Genomic DNA, 24,962 nt, shown 5'->3' on the forward strand with positions numbered 1-24,962 from the left:
CAATACTATTAAGGAAGTTTTAATTGTGACATTAATAGTTACTACTAGAAGCAGCACCACTAACAAACTGTTACAAAAAAAAGAAAATATTCTTTAACAGCTCATCTTTTATTTTTTCTTGGAATTGAGAACTAAGTTCATACACAAAAAAAAAAAATCATTTCAGAAATTGAGACGTATTCCACCTCAAGGCCAGGACAAAGACACCCCTAGCTACCAAAACCAGTAACAGAACACTGGTAGTGGACGTGGCCACCTGTATGAAGAATGCCAAGGGCAGAGTAGTACAGGTTTTTTATTTCCCAGCTTCAAAGTTGAACACTAGTCTTTATAAATGTTGATGCTCTTAAGCTTTGTTCTGAATTTTTGTATAACACGATCCTGCCAAAATAAATATGAAAGTTGCTTTCATATTCTGTTTCATTACCACTTAACTCAGACAAATATTCTTCAAGAACAAGTCGGAGAAGGCATCTATCTACAATAACAAAACAAGGATCAAACATATACCTTGCACATAAACAACACCAAGTGGTAAGAATCCCTAAAGTTTCTTGCACATCAGGTACATGGAAAAAGCAAATTAACTTCTCACAGTAACAGTTTCAACAGGATCAACCTGAGCTCCCCTGGAAGACATTTGTACCTCCTGATTTCCCCAGCATTCTGGGTCTCCCCAAATACTACCTTCAGTGCAAACATCCTACTTGTCTTAAAAGCTGCTGTGAAGCTTAAGAAGAGGTACCTCAAATCACTTGTAGATAATTTGGGGGGGGGGGGGGGGAGACTCACAACAAGTATCCCATTCAGAAGTTGCTGAAATGTAACCCATAAATTGGGGTGAACAGTTAATTCGCCTTCTTAAAGCAACGTTTAATTCCTTAAATTGGTTTGCACTCTCTCCCCCTTCAGTGTTTTCTAAAACATTGATCCTGCTAGCTGTATCAGAAGTTCTATTTAAAATAAGAGGAAACAAAGTTACAATTTTTGGAACACTTGTTTTTGTCCAAACCTGGTTGATTTTACTGAGGTTTATGAAACGTAAAGCAGCTTTGTTTCCCAACAGCTAGAACCAAATACAAAACCACAGTCATAACGTGCTAGTTTGGCAGAATACACTAGTTGAATTTTCATTACAAAGACTTGCTGGAGAGCCAAGGCATCGTTTTTCTCTTAAAGGACATTTAGATACAACATAGGTTTTTACTAGTCAAAGGTAACTGAGACCAAAGCACGCTGTTAGTATGTAAAGCATTTGTTTTCAAAATAATCTGTAGTGCTTGAAGTCTTCCCCTTTGACATGTATTTACTCACCAGCACTTCTTAAACTTCCCCTTGCATACCAGAATTATGATACAAGAATTGTGTGTTTCACAAAAGGCTCTATTTAATGGTATACAACTATTTTTATGACAGAAGAAAACAAACAAGTTGAAAAGCACTGCAGGGGAAGGAGAAATTAATGTATTGAAACCAAGTTCTTCATGATCATTAGGTTAGATCAAATTTGTTTCATAACTTTTAAACACATGCTGTTGCAGCACAATTACCTTTTCCATCTCTGTTAAAGCATAGGTTCTGTCTATGACATCCCAAAGGGTATTTATTAAGTATTCAGAATACAGGCACAGTAGCAAATGCAGTCACATTTAACACAGCCTTGTTTCTTGTTTCAGTCAGAGTAGGTTTTGTCAAAAAAACCACTTGATTACTGAATCTTTTTCGACGACTTGTTACCATATCCATGATTATTAGATCATGGCCATAGGCTAGACACTGGTACATATATCCAGCTGTCAAAGTGAATTTAATCCATTAAATACAAAGGATAGCTATGGACAGGGCTGTTTTCTGTTTACTTATCAGGAAGCCTTTTTAGACTAGTAATTTTCTTCCTTGAATAAATTCAGGCAAATTATTTATCTGCACTTTCTTATTTGGATTAGATTCAAATAAAATTTACAGAAGTGAGAGGCATATGTAATCTGTGAAGGTATGCTGAAACAGTTTGTAGATTGCTATGAGTCCTAGACTGAAATTTGCATTTCCATATTTTTAAAAAACAGAAGGTACATTTTAAAAGCTGTACAGTAGATATTAAGAACTGCATTAAACACTATCAACCTAAGTCAAAGATTGAATTAAACAGAGACATAGTAATTATATACAAAAGGAGGGAGTAGATATTAACACTGAAAATACGTGCAACCTAATTTAATTCTGCTTAGGTCATATGAAGTTATTCCTGTTAACCCGTTCCAAGTCCACCATTTCCCTGAACTGAGGAAGTCAGAAAACACTGTCTCATCTACAACATGAATACCAGCCCACATTTTACAGCTGAGGAAACAGGAAAATAGAAAAGAAAAAAAGCAGCTCTTCAAAGGGACATAGGAACTGTGCAGCAAGGTATGAACAGAAACTGCCTCTTTGCTATGTCCTTTAAAACTCAAGATTATCTTCTCTCCTTTATGATGCAATACAATCTTGGCAAAAGTTTTTGATGGAGACATTAATGCCTGCTTTACCTCATTTAAATAACTGCATTAAGTATTAAGTGAGTAATAATATCTCCAAGGAATTTGCTATTCCTAGTAAATTTTTAGGTATGAATTTCAATGAAAAAAGTCAATAAAACAAAAAAAAAAATCCACTTACTGATAATTTTTTACTTTGTTCATAATTCAGTATTCCATATCCCTATAATTTAACAGATCTGATAAAACAGTAGCATAAATGAAAACAAAACCAGAGGATATTGAAAAGTATTTCATATCTCAACACGGAAGCTTGTTAACATGAATTACATGAGCTGCTCATTTAATTTTAAAATCGGTCATCCAAGTATAAAATTCATTCAGAACTAGAATTTCAAAAGATAAAATACCTAACTTCTTGTACTAAACTCATTTTAAACACTATCTTTGCTAAGCCTGATGAAATCAGGCCAGTACTAATACATACTTAGATATTCCGAACACAATGAGCTTATCTCAATGTATTTCAATTGAACTGCCACAATCCTAAAAACAGTGCCTACTCAATCTGGATTAATTGACTTGAAGGCTAAAAGGACACATAAATGGAACTTTTGTTGGAGCCGTGAAAGACCTTTTTTCCCCAAATGTGTGACTCAAGACCAGCAAAAGTTAGAGGAAGCTTGAGTTATTGCTGTTGTTTTCATTCCCAAGGATAGCTAGAGAGCTTCAGTACACATGTCCGCTGATACAGCATTAAATTTGCTTAAAAAGGGAAAACAACAACAAGCAGCCACCTTGCTGAGTCTAATTCCCTTGGTTCACGCTCTCAGTGTTATCAATGCTGACCTCTCCTTGGTACAGGATCTGGTCACCACACCAAGGTCACTTACACCACAACTTGTCTATCCAGGTTAGAACAAAAATGTAGAAACTCTCAGTAACAAGTCCTGTCTGAACTGCTTAGAGCAGCAGCTCAGTAATGCTTCCCAAGGCCAAGGCAACCTGAAGCTATGTGTCTTTCCTACTCCAACGAAGGGGCAAAAGCAGGCAGGGATTGAAAAACAAAACCCAAACTTAAGATCACTAGTATCGCACATGCACACATCTGCCACAGCAGGCAGAAAGTTCTTTTTAAGTACAAATAAAGTATTACTTTTTTTCATTTTTCCTTAATTTCACTTGGAAGGAGAAAAAAAAAAAAAAAGAATTAAGGGTTCGTTTAAGTCTCATCTCTACCTACTATATTAGAGAAAGTGATAAAGCTAAAGACTATGTTACATAAAAAGCTGCAAAGGCTGGAGCAAGCTATACAGGTAACTTCAAAATTCTTTTCTAGAGGCTTTTTCAGTAACACTTAAAATGTTAGATTTTTAACATGAATTTTAAATTTTAAAAATGAAAAACTTAAAGGAACACTTAAACATGGAAATCCCAGTCCACATGAAAGAATATGCTGTAGCATGGTAATCACATTAGTTTTTTCCTTATGTAAAACGATCAAACTATTTTTAAAATGAGGAATAGAAATGAAAAGTCAAAATTTTTGTAAGACAGGAGACAATCAACTCCATCCTCACAGCACATGTAGAAATGGGTGTTACTGCTGCCTAGAGTATCAGCGCTATACAAATGGTCCCTGAACGCTTACACTTTATCTTGGGGAACAAAACCTCACTTGTCGAAAAGTATCAATCTGATGGGACACAAGAAATTCACAGCCTTTTCTTAATTTGGTAACAAAACCACACTCTGAGGATAAAATATTTATACACAAAGATCTAGCAGTGTTTGCTAAAAAAAAAGATCCTACATAAGGTATTTAAAAAAAAATAAAATATGGAACTATAGGTCTCCAAAAGCCCATTACTGTCACATTTAGGGCTCTGTAATAGAAATCATTTACGGGATCAAATATGGGAGCACGGCAACCATTTTACTTAGAAAAAAAAGAAAACATCAAGTTGAAAAGCATTATGAATAAAACTGTATTTTCACAATTGTTTTGCAGTAACCAAAATCATGGAGGAAACTCTCTAAAAATACATTTTCCAAGCACTGAAAGGGACAAGTACTGTAGGAAACCATGAAAGCCATACAATAATACTTTCACAATGAACACTAGCTCGCTGTTACTACAGCTCAATCTATACGTGCATTCAGGCTAAGTATGTTATATGAGAACCGTTCACAGGGTAAAATTTTAAAAAGCCATATGTAGCTTTACAAACAGGGGGTTCAACTAACAATTAGCTGTGGGGGAAAAAAAAGAAAATGATGTATTTTAAAGAAATCTATACTTCCCGCTCTTTTGACTAAAGCTACGTGCTAATACTGACGAGGTACTTTCAGATCAATGCACCCAGCACTTCAGGAGATGCAACAGCTCTGCCAAGAATCCTGCCTTCAAAAGGACTTTCATTGCTATGGCAACAGCATGTTCTCCAGTATCCAATTCGGAGACAACTTATGACACATACATGAGATGGCCAAACTCTGACTGATGCCTCACTGCAGCACAAGTCGCATTGTCATATATAGAGAGATATAGATATACACACACAGCTATCAGTTTTCAGTTGCAGAAATATAAGGTACAAAACAGATTTTTTTGCTAATAGTTCACAGGGTACTTAGATTACCTACCAATAAACAGCTGCATCTAGGAGAAGAAATGCCATTCACTTTAAAAAACAAACACAGACTATTCAAAGACCAAAAGGAATACAACCATTAGCACAGAATATGAACTGCATTACACAGCATCTCCCATATGCAGGTATTTACCTCTTCTCTGATCCCAAGTTCCCCTAACACAATGGGGGGGAAAAGGAAAAAAAAGAAATGTTGGTACATAGTAAATAAGTAGATGATTGTCATTCAGTACTCAACAAGTATCCTGAAAACAAAGGGGGTTTAAAGAGTATAAAGAACATGCGCAAATATAAACTCTGGTTTTACTGCATTCACTCGGGGTGGGGGAGCAGTAATCTTTTATAATGCTTCACCTTCTACCCAGAAATGTATTCACAAATGCACAGCCTTGACATGACTTGAAATTTATTCACCTAACAGTTTCAAGCATCCATGCCACATATATCACTCTTATACTTGTAAGAGTTTGTATACTACTACATAGGGATCAGCCAGTAATTCAAGCCATTAAAAAGGACAAGGAAGAAATTGAAGTTAGTTACATATCCATTTCTGCACTTTTATTACATGACAGCTTTGAAAAAATAAACAAAAAACAGCCTGTTGTTGCTCACTTAAGTTCATTCACCCCAGAGGGTCCGATATATCTTTCCTGTAACACAATGAGAAAAGTAACAACGTGGTTGCATTCTTTACGTTCCTGGCAACCCTAAAATAGTTAAAGCAACCTTTAAGATTACCTCTGGGTGTACTGTACAGCACTCATATACTGACGACTAACATAGAAGCAGAAACTTTGCAAACAATCGCAACCTCCTTTAAAATCTTGGTGGAATAAAAGATTAGATTAACTTCCACAGAACTTGACTACTTCCCACTTTAAAGAGGTTGGCTGACAAACAGGGAAAAATAAAAGGCCCTTTCACCGAGTCATGAGGCCTGAATGACTTTTGGGAGAGAGAGTTTGGAGGGGATATGGTCTTACATCCTTTAAAGCCTCCCTTTGCTTCCTTTTGAAGTATCAGGCATTATCTAGCTTGCTTTGCAAGTAGTAATATTACAGATTATTAAAAAAATATTCCAAATAAACTAACGAGATGAACAACTGAAACTGAAAAAAGGTGGGGTTTGGGTTTGTTTGGGGTTTTTCATGGGGTTTGGGGTTTTTGTATGTTTTGGGGTTGGGTTTTTTTGGTTGGTTGGTTGGGTTTTTTTTCCAGTTGAGGAGCTTTTTAAATCCAGCATCTTAAAAGCACTTGCAAGAAAAATATCTAGTTCAGATGTTTCTGTCACAAGTAATATTGACAAAGTTCATGCTCCAGTTTTTTGTGTGCTTATTACTGTCGTCTGGCAAGGGAATATGATATCAGAGATATTTTCAAGGTTACCAAAATAAAAGCATTACATAGAGCAGAGAATACACGTCAGACATTACATGCATTTATACACATAAAGTGGCAGAGATGTGCATTTCTTTTATATCAACTAAAAAAACTCAAACCAAACTACAAGAAAAAATTTTTGATTTGCCATACCCATTCAATCACCTTGTATCAAAGCATCACAAGCACTAATCTGGCAAAGACATACTACAAAATACAGCTATTTGAACTCTGCGATAGTAAGCACCACGCATCATGTTTAGAAACATACAAAAGCTTTTCATTACTCCAAAACTCGGTCATCTTCATTAAATCACCATCTCTTCATAAAAGCCTTGGCTTCATTTAGCATTCGGGAAGATGAAAGAGCAGCTACCCTCCTTATGGATTACTTCTCTATTACAAGAGAATGTTTTGCACGTCAAAAGCAAACATTAAAGGATTAAATGATATTGTCATTTCTGCTCTTGTTTATTTGCAGTGGGCAGTGAACAGAATTGCAAAGAAACAATTGGTGATTATTTTAAGCTGTGTTCTTTTGCAAGGATTATGACTCACGAAGTTGCTGCATAAAGAAACTGGAACGGGATAGGTGTCGCATTGAAAACCATCAAAACATCACAATATAAAAAATGTTTGTCCTACAAGCAAAGCTGTCTGGTTTAATCATTTCACAGAGTAGCCACAATAGCTCTTGGGATAACACCAAGACAATAGTATCTTACATTCAAATAAAAATAAAAACATAAACAGTGACTTCCATTTTCCTACAGAAGACTAAAAATACTTTAGGATTTTCTGAAGTACATTTACTTACACAGCATCCTACTAACACTCATGCAACACAGTAGAAAATTCAAGACACTTGGTTACCAGACATCCCTGCAGCATGCAAAGTGCAAAATTCAGTGACTTTATCAGGGATTTATCTACATCTTTTATGCTTTAAACACATTTGCCAACAGAACTAGAGAAATCAAGCTTGCAAACTGATGTTGTTTTAAATTAAACTTTTAATATTTTTCTCACACATTATATGCTAATGGGTATGAATCACACTCAGCAAGTTTCATGTTTCGCTAAATCTTCTGATTCTCTTATTATTGCCTCCAAGTAAAAAACACAGATTTTTTTCTTTTAGATAGTTGTTAGAGATTCAGGTTGTACACACAAAATTCAACCATGTGCATTCAGGTTTTATTTTATGCAAGGCTTGGAACCACTCAATACACTACAGATTTTGTCTGTAAAACCTGAACCTGGAAGAAGACAGGAGAATTATAAATCAATTCACTCTCCAAAGGCAATAATATACATATTAAAATTAGCAATACATTTTGGTCATACTCTAAACAGAATAAAAAAAGATACCAGGTATTACTACAGATCAAGTTCTTGCTTATATTGAATTAAGGGCAAACTTTGGTTTAAGCTCAATTTCATTTAACACACACGCACAGTTCATTTAAGATGCACAATCTGATACTGATTGTTATTTTACCCCAAAAGGTACTCAACTAGAAATGACCACATTTTTATTTTGTTTTACTGGGTGTGTTTTTTTCAACAATTAGTTCTGCCTATTCATCTTTACATTTAAAAAAAGAGGGGGGAAATACACAGTCTAAAAAGTAATTTTCACAAATCAAGTCTCAGAATACACTTCTATATAAAGCTCCAATCCAGCCTAACTTAAGTTTCTCCATTTACCATTGCTTCGTCTTCAGCAGCAAAGAACTCTTCCAGAGACAAGGCACAAACAACATGTTTCCTGCATTTTTGTTCAGGCAAGAGAAAGTAGAACAGCAAAAGCAAGTGGTTCAACCTATCACTAGAACTCCACGTAACTAACAACCTGATGAAGGCACAGAAATACCACCATTTCTGCAGTACAGCTGGTACGGGGCCGGGGGGGGGGGGGGGGAAGTCTGCAATACCAAAAAAAGCAGACTTGAAAAGCGTAATATAAGTATCTCACATGCTTACAAAAAAACAAAAACAAAAAAAAACAAACCACAGTATAGGCAATCTCTGCAGAAGATCACAGCAAGAAATCAGGTCCACTGCAATAAACAAGATTTACTTCAGAAAAAATAACTCAAAACTGTCAACTGTATGTAAAAAGATCTACCTATTTTCCACATACCAATAAAGAGAAATTGCGTGTAATACCAGAAATGTACACTTTTTACCTTCTTTTTTAAACACAATTGTATTGTATGAGCAGTTTCTGAAGTTTTCCATAGCACTAAACTAATACAGAAGTATACAAGACAAACCTTACTCAGTTTTACACTAAAGTTTTACTAGCATTCCTAGAGAGCATTACCCTACTACCAGGGCTGTAAAGTAAACCCTTTTTGTCAAGTCTCTTCTTCTTCCACCTCCCATTTCAAAGTATTCCTTAAAACACCAACAACAATTATTCTGTTGTGATCAAGCGAGATTTCTCTAAATTACATCAGTAAGAACATGAAGTTTATTAAATTTAAAGCAATTTCATCTTCTTCTTAAAAACAAAAAAAACACACACAACAACAACACACACAAAAGCCAAACAAACACAAAAAACCCACCCACAAACCCACACATCCCTAGCATACAAGAGGAATCTAACAAAGTCCTAAAGATTGATTGGGTACATTTTAGCCTGATTATCCTCTGAAGACAATGGGATATTATTAAATATAACAGAAGCTGCTCTTTCTGATCATTCTTGGTATTCAGTTAACATCTTCACCAAAAAAGTATGTCCTTTATGGTTTTGAATGTTCTGTTTACAAACATTGCTTTGTTTTACAAACAAAAAAAACAAGGCACTCATTCAAGACACTTAAAAAAATTATCATTATCTCATCTCAGACTCATAATAGGAAAAAAAAAAGTGCCCCTACAACCACTAGTAAATAATGGGGTTTAGTATTTAAGAAGTCCACAAGTACTTCCAAATCATCAGGTTAAGGTATACAATAGAACTGGGGGACTTGTAAACTTTCGTATTAATAAAACACCCAACAAACTGAAGGAATGGTCAGCACTGATTAGGGGAGGGGGAGAGGGGGAAGATATTAAAAATACATTTACTGTCCTTATAATACTTTTCCCCCTTTTCTTACAATGTTTAAACACCGAAAAAGTGATTAAGGTGCACACTGAATTTAAAACTACTTATCAGTATTCAATAACAATCTCCATCAAATAATTCACATACAGAAGAAAACAGTGCCTTTTCTTACTTCTTTATTTACTATTTAGTGACTTCCTCAGGGCAGAATATATGAAACTAATCAAGTTTTGCTATATACTTCTCAAGGAGTGCTGACACATTAGACAATGCCTCTAAAAAAAGCTTTCTAGAGAACATACTTTATTCAATGAATTCATTTACTGAAACTGACTTTTCAAATATGATAAACTATAGTATTTCTTTTGAAGGAAATTTAAAATAGAAGACATTATATAACATAGATCGCATCTGGCTGTATAGGTAATTTAAGAAATTATATAAAGCTTCTAAAAATGCTCAGTGTTATTCCCCAAAAATGTAATCCTCCAACATTAGAATACCAAAAAAAAATTAAAAACGTAGAAAAAATGAACTGCATCTCCACAGTCAAGATAAGTCAGCTCAAGAGGTCTAGTAAACTACTAAAGTTAATAAACATCTTTCCATTTTAGAAATAGTCTCCACAAACCCCAGTCTTACCAAGTGATATAGTATTACATTAGTGTTTTAATCATCCTTCTGTTCACAATACACACAATTTTCAACATTAGTGTAGTATACTATACCTTTAGCAACTTAAATAAAACACAGTTTACCAAGTTTATAGTAGACTATATAGTAGATTAACAGAAATGCATGTAAGAGTATCTATAGGCTCAACTATGGATAAAGTAGAATTATCCGAGACAAACAGCTGTCATACCAACTCGATAGCAAAATGACTAAGGGGTTAAGTTCCCTTTGTGTGACAGCTGGAAAGAAGGGGCAGTGTATGTGAACTTTGCTATATATGTATGAATGACAAGCTTTTAACTTGAAATTCCCTTGCCAAAGACCACAAACAAATAAAACCAAAACCCCACATACCCTACCAAAAGCTACAGACATAATAAGAGTATTACAGTAATCAAGGGACTGAGTATAAGTTCAGCTGTCATTAGAGGACAGACAAATACCCAAGAATCTCATTTATACTTCTCTTTAAAGAAAAGGAACTCCTCAGATGAGACACGATTTTTCCTCAGTCTCTTTTCAGGATACTTCCTCCTTTTCACCCAAACCTTCAGTCCTCGTGTTTATATCTACATCAACACTACTCTCTGGGTAAATCCAAATATACAGCAACAACTTCAGATCATATTCCTTCCCACATGCCATTAAGACCCCTCTCCAAAGCACCTGGATACTCTTCAGCACTTACAGCGGATCAGCAAAATTTGGCAGATCAAAGAGCTGCTAGCTGGGGTGGATGGTGATGGTGGGAGGTGCCCCATCCTGGGTAGTTTTACATCAGCAAAGGACAAGGCACTACTGGGACCCCGGACCTTCTGAAGCTGCCCAAAAATAACACTGCAAAGATCTTCCTTGAGTTGCAAGACAGTAACATTTATATAGGGATTGGAGGTTAGATGTTGTGCTTGTAAACACAATGACCAACCACATCGCTGCTCTCACCCAGGGAAAACTGATTGCTGGAAGTAAGAGATAAACTTTTTGAAAGAATGCTTTCTACAGGTCACTACAGCAAAAGTTACAGTTTCCCTTATTAACAGCTTCAAGTGTATATCTAAACAGAAGACAGGACAAACACGACTAGAAATTCTACAATTTGCTATTTGAAAGACAGCAAGGGATTTCTGACCAAGTGACATGAGGTTTATACCATCACCTGAAGTGATAAGGGCCGTTTCAAAACAACGGCCAAGGGCAACAAATGGTGGACAAACACCTACTTACCCGGTCACACAGCTACATTCAGAACACTGTTACTGTTCCACTTCGGTTTTGGTTTGTGGTGTTTTTTTTTTAAATCACAAAAACCCCTCAACATCCACGTGACCACAAACACCTTGCAAGAGACCACCTGCTTTAAAGTTGGGTTATCAGTTCCCTCCATTTATCAAAAAAATTTCCCCCCCTCCTCTTTCTTAAACAAGAATATGGAAGAAGTTACTTAGCCCTTTTACATGCAGTACTTTTCAGGACTGTTCATGGAGTATGTGTCTGATAATTTATCTTTCCAAAGGCAAAGGAAGGGGAGGAGGAAAAGGGACAGCAAGAGTGAGAGGAAGCCTGCCAACAGGCAAGCAGCAGAGTCACATATTTATCAGCACTGCGTCACCTTTCTAGGTTTCTAACTGCAATAGGTGAGAGAACCAGACCGAAACGTTCATCTCACTTGTGTCTGGCCCATTTGAAGGGTAATTGATGGGTCTCCCCTACAAACAACTAGAGGGGAAAGCAGCTACGGACACCTTTCTGCTTTCAAGCACAACCCTTCCCAGAAGAGGACAGAATACAGCACCCTTCAGGCCCAAGATGAAATACCAGGTTACCAGGTCTGCTCATTCACTTCTAATGGAGCTAGAGGACAAAATCCGATACTAAAAATAAAAATAATAAAGCAGCCACACAGCTGCATGACCTAATGTTTATGTTAACACGCCACCCTAGATTTCTGGCATTTAACACACACTAAGCTTATCTGCTTTTGAACAGTAAACAAAACCACATAGGATCATAACACATTTTGGATGATAAAACCAGAAATAAAGGCATTTCACTATTTTTTTTTCTAATTTGATTTTTTAAGGGTCTGTCGTGACCTAACACATCGTAGGACTAGACTATGTGACTACATGAGACCTCTCACCAACTCCTTAATACAGAGACTGGGAGCAGGCACTGGGAATTTCCTACACCTCAATGGCACATCGCAACCATAAACACACATAGAAAGGTATCAGGGAACTGATTCTCCTTAGGAATCACAGTTCTGAAAACAAAAAAAAAAAAATGTATTCTGAAAGGTTAGGAGCACTGATTTACATAAACAAAAAAGTCTCATCTTTCTGCAGTTTTTGCCAAGGCTGTGATTTGGCTGTCAGAGTTGAGAGTGCCTTTTCTCAACGCTTGCTGTAGATTAATGAACACATTGTTTAAAATACTATCCAGCCAGGTGTCTCTCCCAGGTTGGTTGCTGGTTTTGGGGGGTTTGTGGTTTTGTTTTTGGTTTGTTGTGTTTGGTTTTGGGTTGGTTTTTTGGCGTTTTTGTGTTTTGGTTTTGGTTTTTTTTTTTTGGGGGGGTGGGGTAGGGTGTACAGGAACTGTTGATGCAAAACTAAAAAGAAAATAAGAGTTTAGAAGACTGACAAACAGTAATCGAGTCATGTTTTGCTAATTTTGTTAATGCTGTTTGGTAACTTAACAGACCTGCTAAAGAACTGCCATTGTGTCCAGTCTCAAGACACCCGGCCCTAATTTAGGGACACCCAGGTTAATGGCAGGCTATCAACTTAAATGGTCTTTGCATCAAGCCACTAATTAGTAGCCTATCCCAATCCATTCCTTACAAACTCAGTAAATTAGCAGAAAGAAGCGGAAAGGGCAGCCTCTTGCATTTGCATTAAAGGGACCAAACCAATACAAATGGAGATCAAACAGACAGATTCAGGAGCTTTTTTTCCATGTAGGGCTAGGATGAGGAATGTCTGGGTACACACAAGACTTGTGCCCAAAGCTGTCCACACACCAATGCATGCACTCGTTTTTCACGAGCTTCAGGAGAAACAGGTAAGAGGTCATACTCTGACAGCTTAGCTTTTTAACTGTACCTCTTTAAACTCTTACCACTTTGTTTGCTGTTAGACGTCCACATTATCTTACCTCAGCTTTTCAACTGATACATCCCATATGCAAGTGCACAGCCACATGCAAAAAAAATGCCATTGGCACATAATGCCATCCTTGAGGAGGCTACAAAAAAATCAAGCTAGTAGGCCACATAGGAAGATACTGTCTCAGTTATATTCTTCTTTAACCTTTAACAAGTTCCTTGCATAAGAAAAGGAAAAAGGGGTTTGTTTTGTGGTACCACACCTGAGATTAGAGAATTTCCACCACAGGAAAAATTGAAATTGAGATCAAACCTACCAGGACCCATAGGAAAATTGCACTATTGTTGCCTATGGCAGGCATTTGAATATTATGACTAGATTTTTATGGAGTTACTGTAATAAATAAAGGGCATTGGGCAAAATCGGTAACCATCCAGGTCTGTATTGGCACATATTTTGTGGCTTTGACAAAAGCCAAACAAAGCAAAATTTCACTGTAAATCATAAAGACTGCTCTTACCCATAGCAGCAACATAGAATCTGCAAAGAAGCCTGATGAAGAAGCCCGATAGAACATAGTATCTCTGACCTTTGCCTTCTCCTTCTACAATTTCTAAGACAGAAATGGCTTTATCTTCACAAGTGGGCTTTGGAGGGGAAAAGAATGGGAAGTTCTGTTTTAAACAAGAGATAATTACAGCAAGTATGACAAGGAATGTTTTGTGACTTAACTCACTGACTTACGTATCAGGTTACTTTTCCAATATGTTTATTTTCACCAGTAGTCTGACCAAGTTATTTGACTTTATCAGCAGCTTACACAACTTACTGTCATAAGATACTACGATATATCAGATTAGTTCACTTATTTCATCTGCAGCTTTCATTCATAACTGACTGACCTGTAAAAAGCAAGCCTGCCCCAACACCAGACTTGAGCTATCTTTTAATCAAAATACAGTATTTGTATGTTAATCCATGACAGCATTTTCCTACAAATTACAGGTATTGGTCATATTAGCTGTTTTATTTATTTTACGCAACCTGATGACAAATATATTTTTACAACACAATCAATAGAAATATTGCAAAATTGTATCAGATAGAGCTCGTTACACCAGAATTAATAACATTCATCCTGGTATTTCCAACACTTTGCAAAGCCACACCTGAAAAACAAATGGAACTTAATCATCTTCGAACAGCAACTGATTTGTCCTTTTAAACAGGGGCCCTGGGTGGTGGTAAGGAAAATGCATCATGACCATTCCTTTCTTGTAAATCAGATTTCCCAGAAATATACAGTCTTAAGAGCCATGCAGACAGGCAATTGATTTAAACCTACTTAACGGGGGCCGTTAGGCTGCATCTAGGTGGGGACTCTATAATAACAAACAATAAACACATTCTTATTGCAACTAAGAAAAGGAAACCGGAAAAAGAAAAAAAACTGAGTTTAACAGGAAAGATACTGATGGAAGCTTCACGTCTGTCATGCCATCAAAATCATAGAAAGTCTCTGTAAGAGGCAGCACCACTCCATATTCAAAGAAAAAAAATTACAAGTACTTTTTAGGAACCTGTGCATACAGTGCTGTACAGTACTAGATAGCTCAAAGGAACAAATACCTCCTCCTTTCATGTTTCTCTTTAAAAAGTGGCCTCTAGTAGTAAAACCAAAAAAAGTTTCAAACATTGTTTCTCCCAAAAGTTACAGAACACTTGCAATTAAAGCAAGATTACAATTAAATCAGAGTGCTAGAAATTAAATGCCTGTACTTTGTCAGCAAACTTAACACAGTCATTCTACAATACTTAACACTGACTCAGAACACAACTAGTATCCAAGTTTGGCGCCTCTCACTCCTGCAGAGTGATCTCCCTAGGTCAACACTTAGGTCATAACGTTATAAGAATTAGGGCATACAATCCCGCTAACCAGTAAACCTCTACAACTAGAAATGTTTTGAATTCAAGCCCACAACTATATACCATTATCTTTTCCAAGGGGAATTCACTTGAGGTTGCAGCTTGCTTGACAGCTGCGGTGTATTGCTCATGATTGGTATCTGTGTGATGATACCCTATACTGGTGAAGAAATTCAAGGAGTCAGTAACACTGTTTCTTCCAGAAAGCTAAGTATTCTGGCATTCTCTCTTTTTCTGGGCCATCCAAGGAAAGAAGGGGACACATTACCTACAAATAGGGCAAGGCCCACTACCGAAGACTGATCTGAGAGCTCAAGTAAAAGTGAAAGCTTTATTATTCAACAGAAAGTTATTCTACTCTCTCAGGAAAAGCAAGGGGAAAGGGAGACAAAGGTGCTCAGGTTGTGCTCCCCACAATAAGTTTTAGCTGCCTGAATGTCTTCTAAAGCAAGCTTTTGAGGAACAACAGTCCTGAATATTTGGGTTTTTTTAAAAAAAAAACTTATTAACTACACCGTATATGAATTTGCTGTGTTACTATTGCCAGTTATTTAAACCTGACACACTTTCAAAGAGCAAAACAAAACCACTTACATATTTTTAGGAGAGAAAAAGTTAAAAGCTTCTTCAGGTATGTGACAATTGCAACATCTGCTACATATTTTCATTAATTTAAATGTCGCAGACAGTTGAACTCTCTGAATAGTCTGCAAAATTATGATTTAGAAGTTTTAAGATGCCTTTAAAAACAAGTTTTAAAGCATCACTAAAATGCAAGGTGTTGTTTGGACTCAAAGTAACAGCTCTGGCAGTAAGAGCTGAACTGGCGATGTTACTGCACAACTTCAAGCAACTACTTCACCCCTCTACTGCTATTCTAAAAATAAATTCTCATTAACCTTAACTAAAACCACAAACATCACTTTGTTGTATTCATAAAAACAAAAATATCACTTCACAGTATTCACAGGCAGTAAGGATACATTAAAAAAAAAGAGCAAAACACATTGTTTAAAAGTTACTTTCGTTTCTCTTTTGGTAAGTAGTAATAAATACACCCTTCACAAGAATGATACAAAGTATCTGTTAAAAAAATGCACTTATTTCCTATCACAGGCTTAGCCTAAAAGCCTCTCAAAACAGCCATTAGGTGGACCTCGTTGAAAAGATACTGAAGCCACAAAATACATGAGACTTGTGAATAGTTACTTGTTTTCCAGATGCACCGATAAAGCTTGAGCATGAGAGAGTTCTATTGGTGGAGATCTTGAGAACTACCCAGTACTAGAAAATTGTATTAGCCTTACATTTTCCTTAAGAACTGCATTTTGAAATATATCCTTGAGTCAAGAGTATTTCATTATTTGGCATTTCACTTAAGTGTTCTCCCCTTTCATACAGGGGCTAGGAAATACTTACCGGTAGGTTTGATTTTATCAAACTAACAAAAACAAAGAAGCCATTAACTTTTAACATAACAGATAAACAGACCCCTTGCATGTCAGTATGACTAGGGATACTTAACACCTCGCTGCACTGGTATGAGTAGTCTGAGGCATACAGGGGAAAAGGATGGTTAAAGTACTATAAAGTCAGATCAAAAGAGCACATCTCTAATTAATCTGAATGTCTTATGAGAATAGGTACAAGTGAAGGATTTACCACACTTCAAGCACACAAAGACTAAGCTAAAAACATTGAGATCTAGTTACATGAACTTTATGTATCTTGGATGCATCCTACCTGATCCACTGAACTGGCTGCTTCCTAGCGTAGTCGGTCTGGTTTTCCCACTATTAACAGGTGGGGAAAACATCTGCAAAAGGAGGGGAAAAAAAGTGTTTAAATTGGCTTTGAAACTCTGTGCTAAATTATTAACTTTTAAAAGATGTTAATTGGAAACAATTATTTCATTCATTTTTTCCACTAGAAAATAAACATAAGGCAAGATGCACATTTAGACCCATAAAACCAACAAGCTAAAGCTCTCCTTGCAATTGACTTACACCACAAAAATCTCTTCTCTACATAAACACAAACAAGTTTAAAGAAAATAAAATGAGACCTACTACTATGATGGCGATTTAAAATTGTTATAGATCTTAAATTTTGCAACTTAAAATGTGTTCCTTGCTGATCTGTGAGTTTCAAGTCACTGGGATAAAGACAACTTTTGAGGGGCCAGTAGTTTTCTGTTGTGTTTATAAAAATCAAGCACCCTTCTGAAATCTGTTCAAAGCATCACACAGAAAACACCTATAATTTTCTATGCCAAAACTATCCATAAACAACCTCTGTTATTTGCGGGCATTTAGCTTTCTTTTGGTTTGTTTAAAGAAAGAACAAAAAAAAGCCAACGTACCGGTGCCACACGCCAGCTTAACAAACGTTAATTATTAGATTATGCCATCACTGGGTCAGCCTGATTTTAACCAGTTAAACCAATTGACCCAGCTGGTATTACAGTATTAAATCTGCAAGTCTAGACATTACATCAAAGTTCAGGTGTCCAACTTGGCTGAGCCGGAGCCAGCCTGCCCCTGCTCCGGTGGCGTTACCGGGCAGGAGCGGGGAGCCCCCGCGGATATCGTACCGCGCTGAAGTCCAGCAAGTCGCTCAGCTCCTTGTCCGTTCCTATCGCGGCCATCCTCTGCTGCTGGGAATTCATCTTCCTCCGCTCCTCCGATCACCTCCTGGGCGCAAGAAGAGAGGCACAGGCAGCGCTTCACCGCGGGGCCGGCCCCCGACACCGGCCCCTCCCGCCGAGGGGCCGCCGGTACCCGCAGCCCGGCGCTGCCGGCGGCTCCCCCGCACTAACCAACTCTCCTCAAGTTTCCCCCGGCTCCCTCTGCCCCCGCATCCCAGGCTCCCCCACCGCCAGCGGGGCACGGTCGCGCCGCAGCGGGGCCGCCACCGGGAACCAGGTCCCTCCCCCGCGGGCCGGCGGGAGCGCCGCGAGCAGCCGCGCCGAGCTCGGAGAATTACCGGGAGATTAAGTGACTCACGGGCTCCCCAACAATGGGGCGGGCGAGCGGGGCGGGATGCGCCTCAGCGCGGCCATCTCTGCCCCGGCATCGCCGCCCGGAGCCGGCGGCCGGCTCGCTCCCGCCCGCGCCCCCGCCCTCCGCCACCGCCGCTCCGCTCTCGGGACCGCGGCGGGGCCGGGAGCCGCCCCCGCGCACCGCACGCGCACACGCGACGCGGAGCCGCCGGGCGCGCGCGCCGCCGCCGGGCGGGCGGGGGGCGGAAGGCGCGTGCGGCGGCACGGGAAGGCGCGGGGTGGGGGGGGCAGGGAGCCGTGCGCGCGCGTTGGGGGGGTGGGGGGGCGCGCGGGGAAGGAGGGGCGGCGGGGCCCGCGCCTTCCCTTGTGCCCGGCGGGGGAGCGGCGGGGGCGCTGCCGCAGCCCCGCTCCCCGCCAAGTTTCGGAGCCGCCCGGCGCGCCCGGGCCGCGGCCGCCGCGATCCTTTATGAGTGCCGGGAGCCGCGCGGCCCGACCGCTGCCCGCGGGGACCCGCTCCTGCCCGGGGCCGGGGGCCACAGCCCTCCCGGGGTCCGCGGCCCGGCCCGCCCCGCCGCCAGCGGAGCCCCCGGCACGCCGCACACAGCGCCCCGCCGCCCGGGCTGGCGGGCCCCGGCTGCCGCCCCTCGGCGCTCGCCTCTCGGCGCCTCCCTTCCCCACCGCGGCCTCCCCGCGGCCCCCAGGCAGCCCCGCTCCCGCCCGGCCGTGCTCCTCGCCACCGCCTCTGCCCCCGCGGGCGCCCGGTCGCCGCTGCCCTCCCCTGCCGCTCTCTGCCAACTTCTCCCGGCCGCCCGCACTTACCTGCTGCCCCCCGGACGCTCCGGTGACCAGGGCCGGGCCGGCGGCGGCGGACGGGCCGCGGGCTGGGTGGGAGGCGACGAGCTGAGCGCTCCCCCCCCCCCGCTGGAAGGAACTTGTGGGTTTCCCTCAGGCAGACATTTTTTTGCTTACCGAGCCTCAGCACCACGTTCACGGCTCCGGCTCCGTATCCCTCCGCGCCGAGCGCCGCCACGGCCTTAACCCTTGCCGCGCCGCGTCGCTGCCGGCCGGGGGCGGGCGGGAGGTGCTGGCGCGCTGACGGCGGCCCCGCGGGCACCCCTCGGAGCCGGCCCGGCCCCCGCCTTACCCCCGGGCTCCGCCGGGACGCCCCCCAGCCGGCTGGGGAAGGGGGGGGGGGGGGAAGGCGGCCAGTGGATGGCGGCGGGTGCGCCGCGCGGAAGCCCGGTGGGCGCGTGGCGGCGGCTCGGGAAGCAGCGGGACCCCCCGGCCCGCCCGGGGACAGCGCCGCGGGCGCACGGCAGCAGCCCCCTCCCCGCCGCCCCCAAACCGCCGGCAGCAGCGCACGTTTCCCCAGCGCATCCCCGCGCTCGCCCCGCACACGCACGCCCGGCGATGTGCTGGAACACTTTTAATGGGTCAGTACAAGCACACAGCCCCGCTGTGCAAACACCACCGCGCGTCAGTCACATCGAGTTCTGAGCGCTCTGCAGCAGCTTCCCCTGAAACACGCGGTTGAACCCGTAACGTGTCAAAGCGCGGCAACACGCACGGCGGTGCGGGAGCGTGCGGCTCCCCGGAGGGGGCGATGCCGGGGCCAGCAGCCCCCGCCGGCCACCCCCGCTCCCGCCCGGGTGCAGGCGCGTCCCGCCGGCAGCGCGAACAGCCCGGCCCGCGGGGAAGGTGGCTGCAGTGTGCAACCGGCGGGGCGCGGGACAAGGTGCGGAGCGGGGCAGGGCAGGAGCGGTGCGGAGCAGGAGCGGGGCAGGGCAGGGTGAGCGTTGGTGTGGAGCAGGATAGGAGAGGTGCGGAGCAGGTCGTGAAGCGGAGCAGGCGCGATGCGGAGCGGGGCAGTAGAGGTGCGGGGCAGGGCAGGAGCGGTGCGAGACAGGCGCGGTGCGGAGCGGGGCGCGGGGTAGGGCAGGCGCGGTGCGGGGCAAGGCGTGGGGCAGAGCAGGCGCGGTGCGGATTAGGGTAGGCGCGGTGCGGGGCAAGGCGTGGGGCAGAGCAGGCGCGGTGCGGATTAGGGTAGGCGCGGTGCGGGGCAGGGCGCGGTGCGGGGCAGGGCGCGGCCCCCGCTGGCGGCACGCAGCCGCCCGCGCCTCTCCCGGGCCTGCAGAGCCCCCCGGTGGCACCGCCGCGCCACCGCCCGGGCCCGGCCCCGCGCTCACCCAACGCCGGGCGCCGCCGCCCGCCCCGCTCGGCTCCGCGGGGGCACTAAGGGCCGGGAGCCCCGGCGGCTCCCGGCACGGTCCGTCAGAGCGGGGGGAGCGGGGAAACGGCGGGACAGGCGACCTCAGCCCCGCAGGAGCTAAAGCGCTGCGGGCGGTTAGCGCGGTGCGGGAGCGCACGGGGCGGGTAGGGGCGGGGGTGGGCGCCCCTCGGGGGTGCTGCTGGCGCCCCCCTGGGCTGGCACGCAGCCAGGTGCACGGCGCGCTCCGGCCCCCGCCGCCCCTTCCAGCTCCGCTCTTCCCACCCCCAGCTCCAGCTCCAGCCTGTGACACCTTCCGCAGGAAGAGGAGGGTGATAACAAACTTACCACCCCCGGGCAAAGGCACGCTGGAGGTTTTGGAGCCTTAAAACATTCTCCTTCGGTTTTCTCCCATGTGTGCCGTGTACTGGATGATCACCTGGGCCTTGTGATTCTATGAATATTCATGTACTTGCCACTTAGAAATGCAGGAAGCAATTTGTATTAAAATATCAACACAACGACTTCCATTCCCTGTGCCCCTGAGGGACATAAATATGTACTTTTTCTCCTTGATGTATAAATAGTCGTTCATTTGAAAGCACCCAGTGACAGAGATCACTATACATTTCATGAGGAATGCCCTTTAACATATTTTAGTTACAAGGAAGACCCCGTTTACATACTGTGAAAATACTATTGTTTCTCTTGATGTCTTATTTCTTAACCAGCACTGGTGCTCAGTACCAGCTAGTACCTCTGCGATGCCAACAAGCCTTGGTCAGAAAACTGACTAAATCTAAAGCAGCTGTAAGCAGGAATGCTAACAATTGTTTGTACTGATATGTAACGGTATTAAAATTAATTTCAAATGCAATACTTTTTATTTGCTCTCTGACCTAAGGTTTTAAGTTTCACATTTGTAGGCTTTTTGTTTTACAGCTAGAAACTTTTGAGTGGAAGATGATACATCCACAAAACACATGACATAGGGCTTCAAGATACACAAAATACCGTAAGAGATTCCATTTGGCCCACAATGACGTGCCACTTTCTCATGCAGACGCTAGCAGTAAGCACGCTCATTACCAAAAGCCACATTACAGCAGCTGTTCTGCTGCATTGCTTCTCTACGGGTTGACTGTCTTCTTTGAAGAACTTCACTTCCAGGCACATGTAAAAAAATGACTGAAACATAAATGAAGTTTCCAGAAATTATGCCAAACAACTTAGCAAGTACCCCAGGACTCAGGAAAGGTATGCTTTGGCCAAAAATAAATCGTGAGTACAACCTAAAGGAGATTGCTCTGGGGAGCCAAAATTGTAATGACTTGTCTGAATCAGAAATTCCAGAAGAAACTCATGCAGGTAGCTTGAGTAAAACTGCTGTGAAAGATCAGTAACTATCACGTCCTGTATTACAATAAAATTGTAAAAGAGATTTAATCTCATGTTTCCCGGGTACCAAACATCATCACTGGCAAAGATTTGGAATCTTTAACCTACTCAGTTGCTAACCCCTCTTCATGTAACACTGATAAGAATTAACACGTGCACTCAAAACATCAAGGCACGATATCCATGCAATAATGTCTTTCACCTGTTCTCAGACTCTCCAACCCCTTTCTTAAGCTGCTACTTAGAATCCTTTTATCTCTGACACTACCTGTAAATTATTCCTGTTCAGTGCAGATAGGATTTAAAAAAAAAAAAAAAAAAAAAAAAAGACATTCCATATCCTTATGCCATCAGTCATACACAGAAAATGAAACAGAAAACAATGTGGTCAACATTTATAAATAAATAAGTAAACAAAACAAACAATATCTCTGCTTTTAGCTATTTAGAGATCTTTATGAGACAATATGACTAAGACTTCATAAACATTTTAAAACACTTGAAGAAATAGGTATCTGAAACCTGGTTGGGACAATGACAAGAGCTGTCCATTTGCAAGCAAATACTTTCAGTTTCATTCCTGCTTCAATCCCTAGTTACGGTTCTGGTTCTTTCTTTACACATGTGCAAATGTGGCAAACATATGACACAAATTGTACAAAACCAAAACCTGCCAGCTTTGCTGTGACACAATGGTACCCGCCTTGTACATTACACACAAGGCTGAAATGCTACTGTCTTCTGCAACTGTTACGCCCTTTTTTCTTTCACTTCTTTAAAAACAAAAGGTCTTCCCTACCTAGGGAGCAACAGATCAGGTGGATAGCAGAGGAATATAAGAGCAATCATAAACAACAATTGTTTTGCTAGTGGTTTTGTAAGCAAGGACTCCAGCGATCAGGACTAAGTTCCTGAAGATGCTTTCCCATTCATATTATCATCAGTGAATTTTCTATCAAGATAAATGAACATATTCATCTTGCAGGCAAATAACCTCTCCTCAGAGAAGTCTCAGGTCTGTCATGGAGCAGAGCAAGGAATAGGCAGGCAAACCCATGCACGCAGAGTCATGGGTGAACTCCAGGCTCTGACAGAGCATACCACGCAACTGTAAATCTTTATGGTAACAGCCCTGACAGCTGATCTACCAACATCAATATGGTCAGCTACCAAGCAGTGCAATCAGGAAATTGCTAGTTGCCAGATGGCAATGGCAACATTCTTCCGCATGCTTCTACATGACCGTGAAAATGAAGAATTACATACAGGACATAAAAAAATTAAAAGGAATATAAAAACAAAATCACTTGAGTACAACCCCCTGAAAATAATCACACTCATACGCTGTTTCCACAGCCTTCATGAATTGCTTTCCACCCACTCCTTAAAGGAAAAATGTTTGATACAGCAGACAGCTGTTGTGCATTCAGGGATGTGAGAAAATGTATTCCATATTACTATTTAATGTATCATGCCTGTGTGAATAGAATCATTAAGCTTGCATGTCTCCTTTTGGTTTATTTATTCTTAAATTTATACACGCTGAATTAATTCACCACTGCCACCCAAACTGTATGAGCTCCTAGGGTGTTCCTCGGCACAGCATTTGACCCAGGATGGAGTTTTCACTGGAATGGCTCCTTTAAATCAACACATATGTGCTCAGCCTACATCCACAGCCAGCAATTTATCCGTGATAAATGCTATTGCTCAGCAAATCCATAGCCCTTGAGAAAAGTCAGCAAACCTTTCCTGCTCCAAGGTTTTCTGCTGGCATTTTTTTTTCTCTTTCTTTACAACAAATTCCCACCCTCACCTAAACCACAGAATCCTTTCTACTGCTCCCTATGGACCTCCCGGGAGAGACAGCAATGCAACCTTGTTTCCTGGAACTTGCACGGGCCAAAGCAATTCCCTTTTGACTCGTTCCCGGTGTCACCTGGAATCTTACTCAAGCCCATTAAAAATTAATTAAAAGATTTTTGTTGTCAGGCATGAAACTTTGGGATGAAGCGCTTGGGGAGGCACTGTCTTCTTCCTCCAGCTCTTCCTTCCAAAGCAGGCTATGGAGCAGTATCCCACAGACCAGGGAACACTATTCCAAAGCAGACCAGGGAGCAATATCCCAGGAAGGCGCTTGCCGCTACATGGCTGCGGCCAAGCCTGGGGCTGCGCAGCGCTCACCGCTATCTGCACGGCCCATCGCACTGATAACCCGAGTGCTGCCTGCTATGTTTACCTCGCGGTAATTAAAATTATATAACATAAATATTACGTAACGTATTGTACAATAGGAAGGATTTAGAACGTTTGCAGGAGGCCGTGATGGTGAAACCTCTCGCCAAAAGTATCGCTTAAGGGGTGACCTGGCAGCCCCCCGTCGCTGCTAGGACGCCCGCCGGCTGGGGCTCCAGGCTGAGCCGGGGCTCAGCTGGCCGTGAGGGCCGGTCCCAGCGGGAGGAATTCCGGCAGGAGCAGAAAGTTGGCTGGGGGTGACGGGGAGGAGGAAAAGGGGGAAAAAAAAAAAAAAAAAGGCCGATTAGACGGGGAAGCCGCAGCGAGAGGGCCCCCGGGGGTGTCCGCGCCCCGGAGCCACCGCCGAGAGCCGCGGGAAGCTGCGTCCGCTCCGCGCCGCCCCCGCCACGCCGGGGGGTGCCCCGTGGCGGAACCGCCCTCCCGCCGCCACAGGGCTCCGTGGGGGGCCCCGCCGGCTGCGCCGCGGCAGCGCCCCGGGGCACGCAAAGCGCAGCCCGCCCCCGGCACCGCCCCGGACACGCCGGGTCCCGCTCCCCCAGGGCCGCAGGCGGGGCGAGCCGGAGGGATCCAAGTTGGCAGCGCCCGTCCGGCCCCCCCGCCCCGCCGGACTCCGCGCCCCCCACCCACCCCAACGGGGCCAGCGGCGGGGCGGCCCCCCCCATCCTGGGGACATCCCCCAGCCCGCCCGGGGGCGGCCCCGCTCCCCGGCGCGGCCGCCGAAAGTTGTGCGGAGCCGAACAATGCGGAGAGGACTATTTGTCCTTCCGCCGCCGGCTGTGACGGGAGGGAGGGGGAGGGGAGCGGCGGCGGAGGGG

At 43.2% G+C, this 24,962-nt stretch overlaps 2 protein-coding genes across 9 annotated transcripts in view; one reads left to right on the forward strand and one right to left on the reverse strand.

Annotated features, from left to right (window-relative positions):
• TCF12 (transcription factor 12) overlaps window positions 1–19,396 on the reverse strand; it is a 173,963-nt gene extending 154,567 nt beyond the window's left edge. For 5 of the 8 annotated variants that reach the window (XM_080396641.1, XM_080396640.1, XM_080396638.1 and 2 more), the window contains exons 1-3: window positions 19,107–19,250; window positions 17,880–17,979; window positions 17,030–17,102 (exon numbers count right to left, since the gene is read on the reverse strand). In XM_080396641.1, coding sequence (XP_080252767.1) covers window positions 17,030–17,102; window positions 17,880–17,954 — 148 coding nt within the window. In that variant the 5' untranslated portion in view covers window positions 17,955–17,979; window positions 19,107–19,250. The other 3 variants (XM_080396637.1, XM_080396636.1, XM_080396635.1) reach the window with 3 other exon arrangements.
• Window positions 19,397–19,547: 151 nt separating this feature from the next.
• LOC308067575 (uncharacterized protein) lies at window positions 19,548–21,316 on the forward strand. The gene is made up of 2 exons (XM_080396674.1): window positions 19,548–20,276; window positions 20,330–21,316. Exons 1-2 carry the CDS (start codon window positions 19,891–19,893, stop codon window positions 20,880–20,882), a joined length of 939 nt encoding a protein of 312 aa, XP_080252800.1. The 5' UTR covers window positions 19,548–19,890; the 3' UTR covers window positions 20,883–21,316.
• The last annotated feature ends 3,646 nt before the right edge of the window (window positions 21,317–24,962 follow it).

The sequence above is a fragment of the Falco punctatus genome, assembly GCF_963210335.1.
Source record: "Falco punctatus genome assembly, chromosome: 7".
Lineage (NCBI taxonomy): Eukaryota > Metazoa > Chordata > Aves > Falconiformes > Falconidae > Falco > Falco punctatus.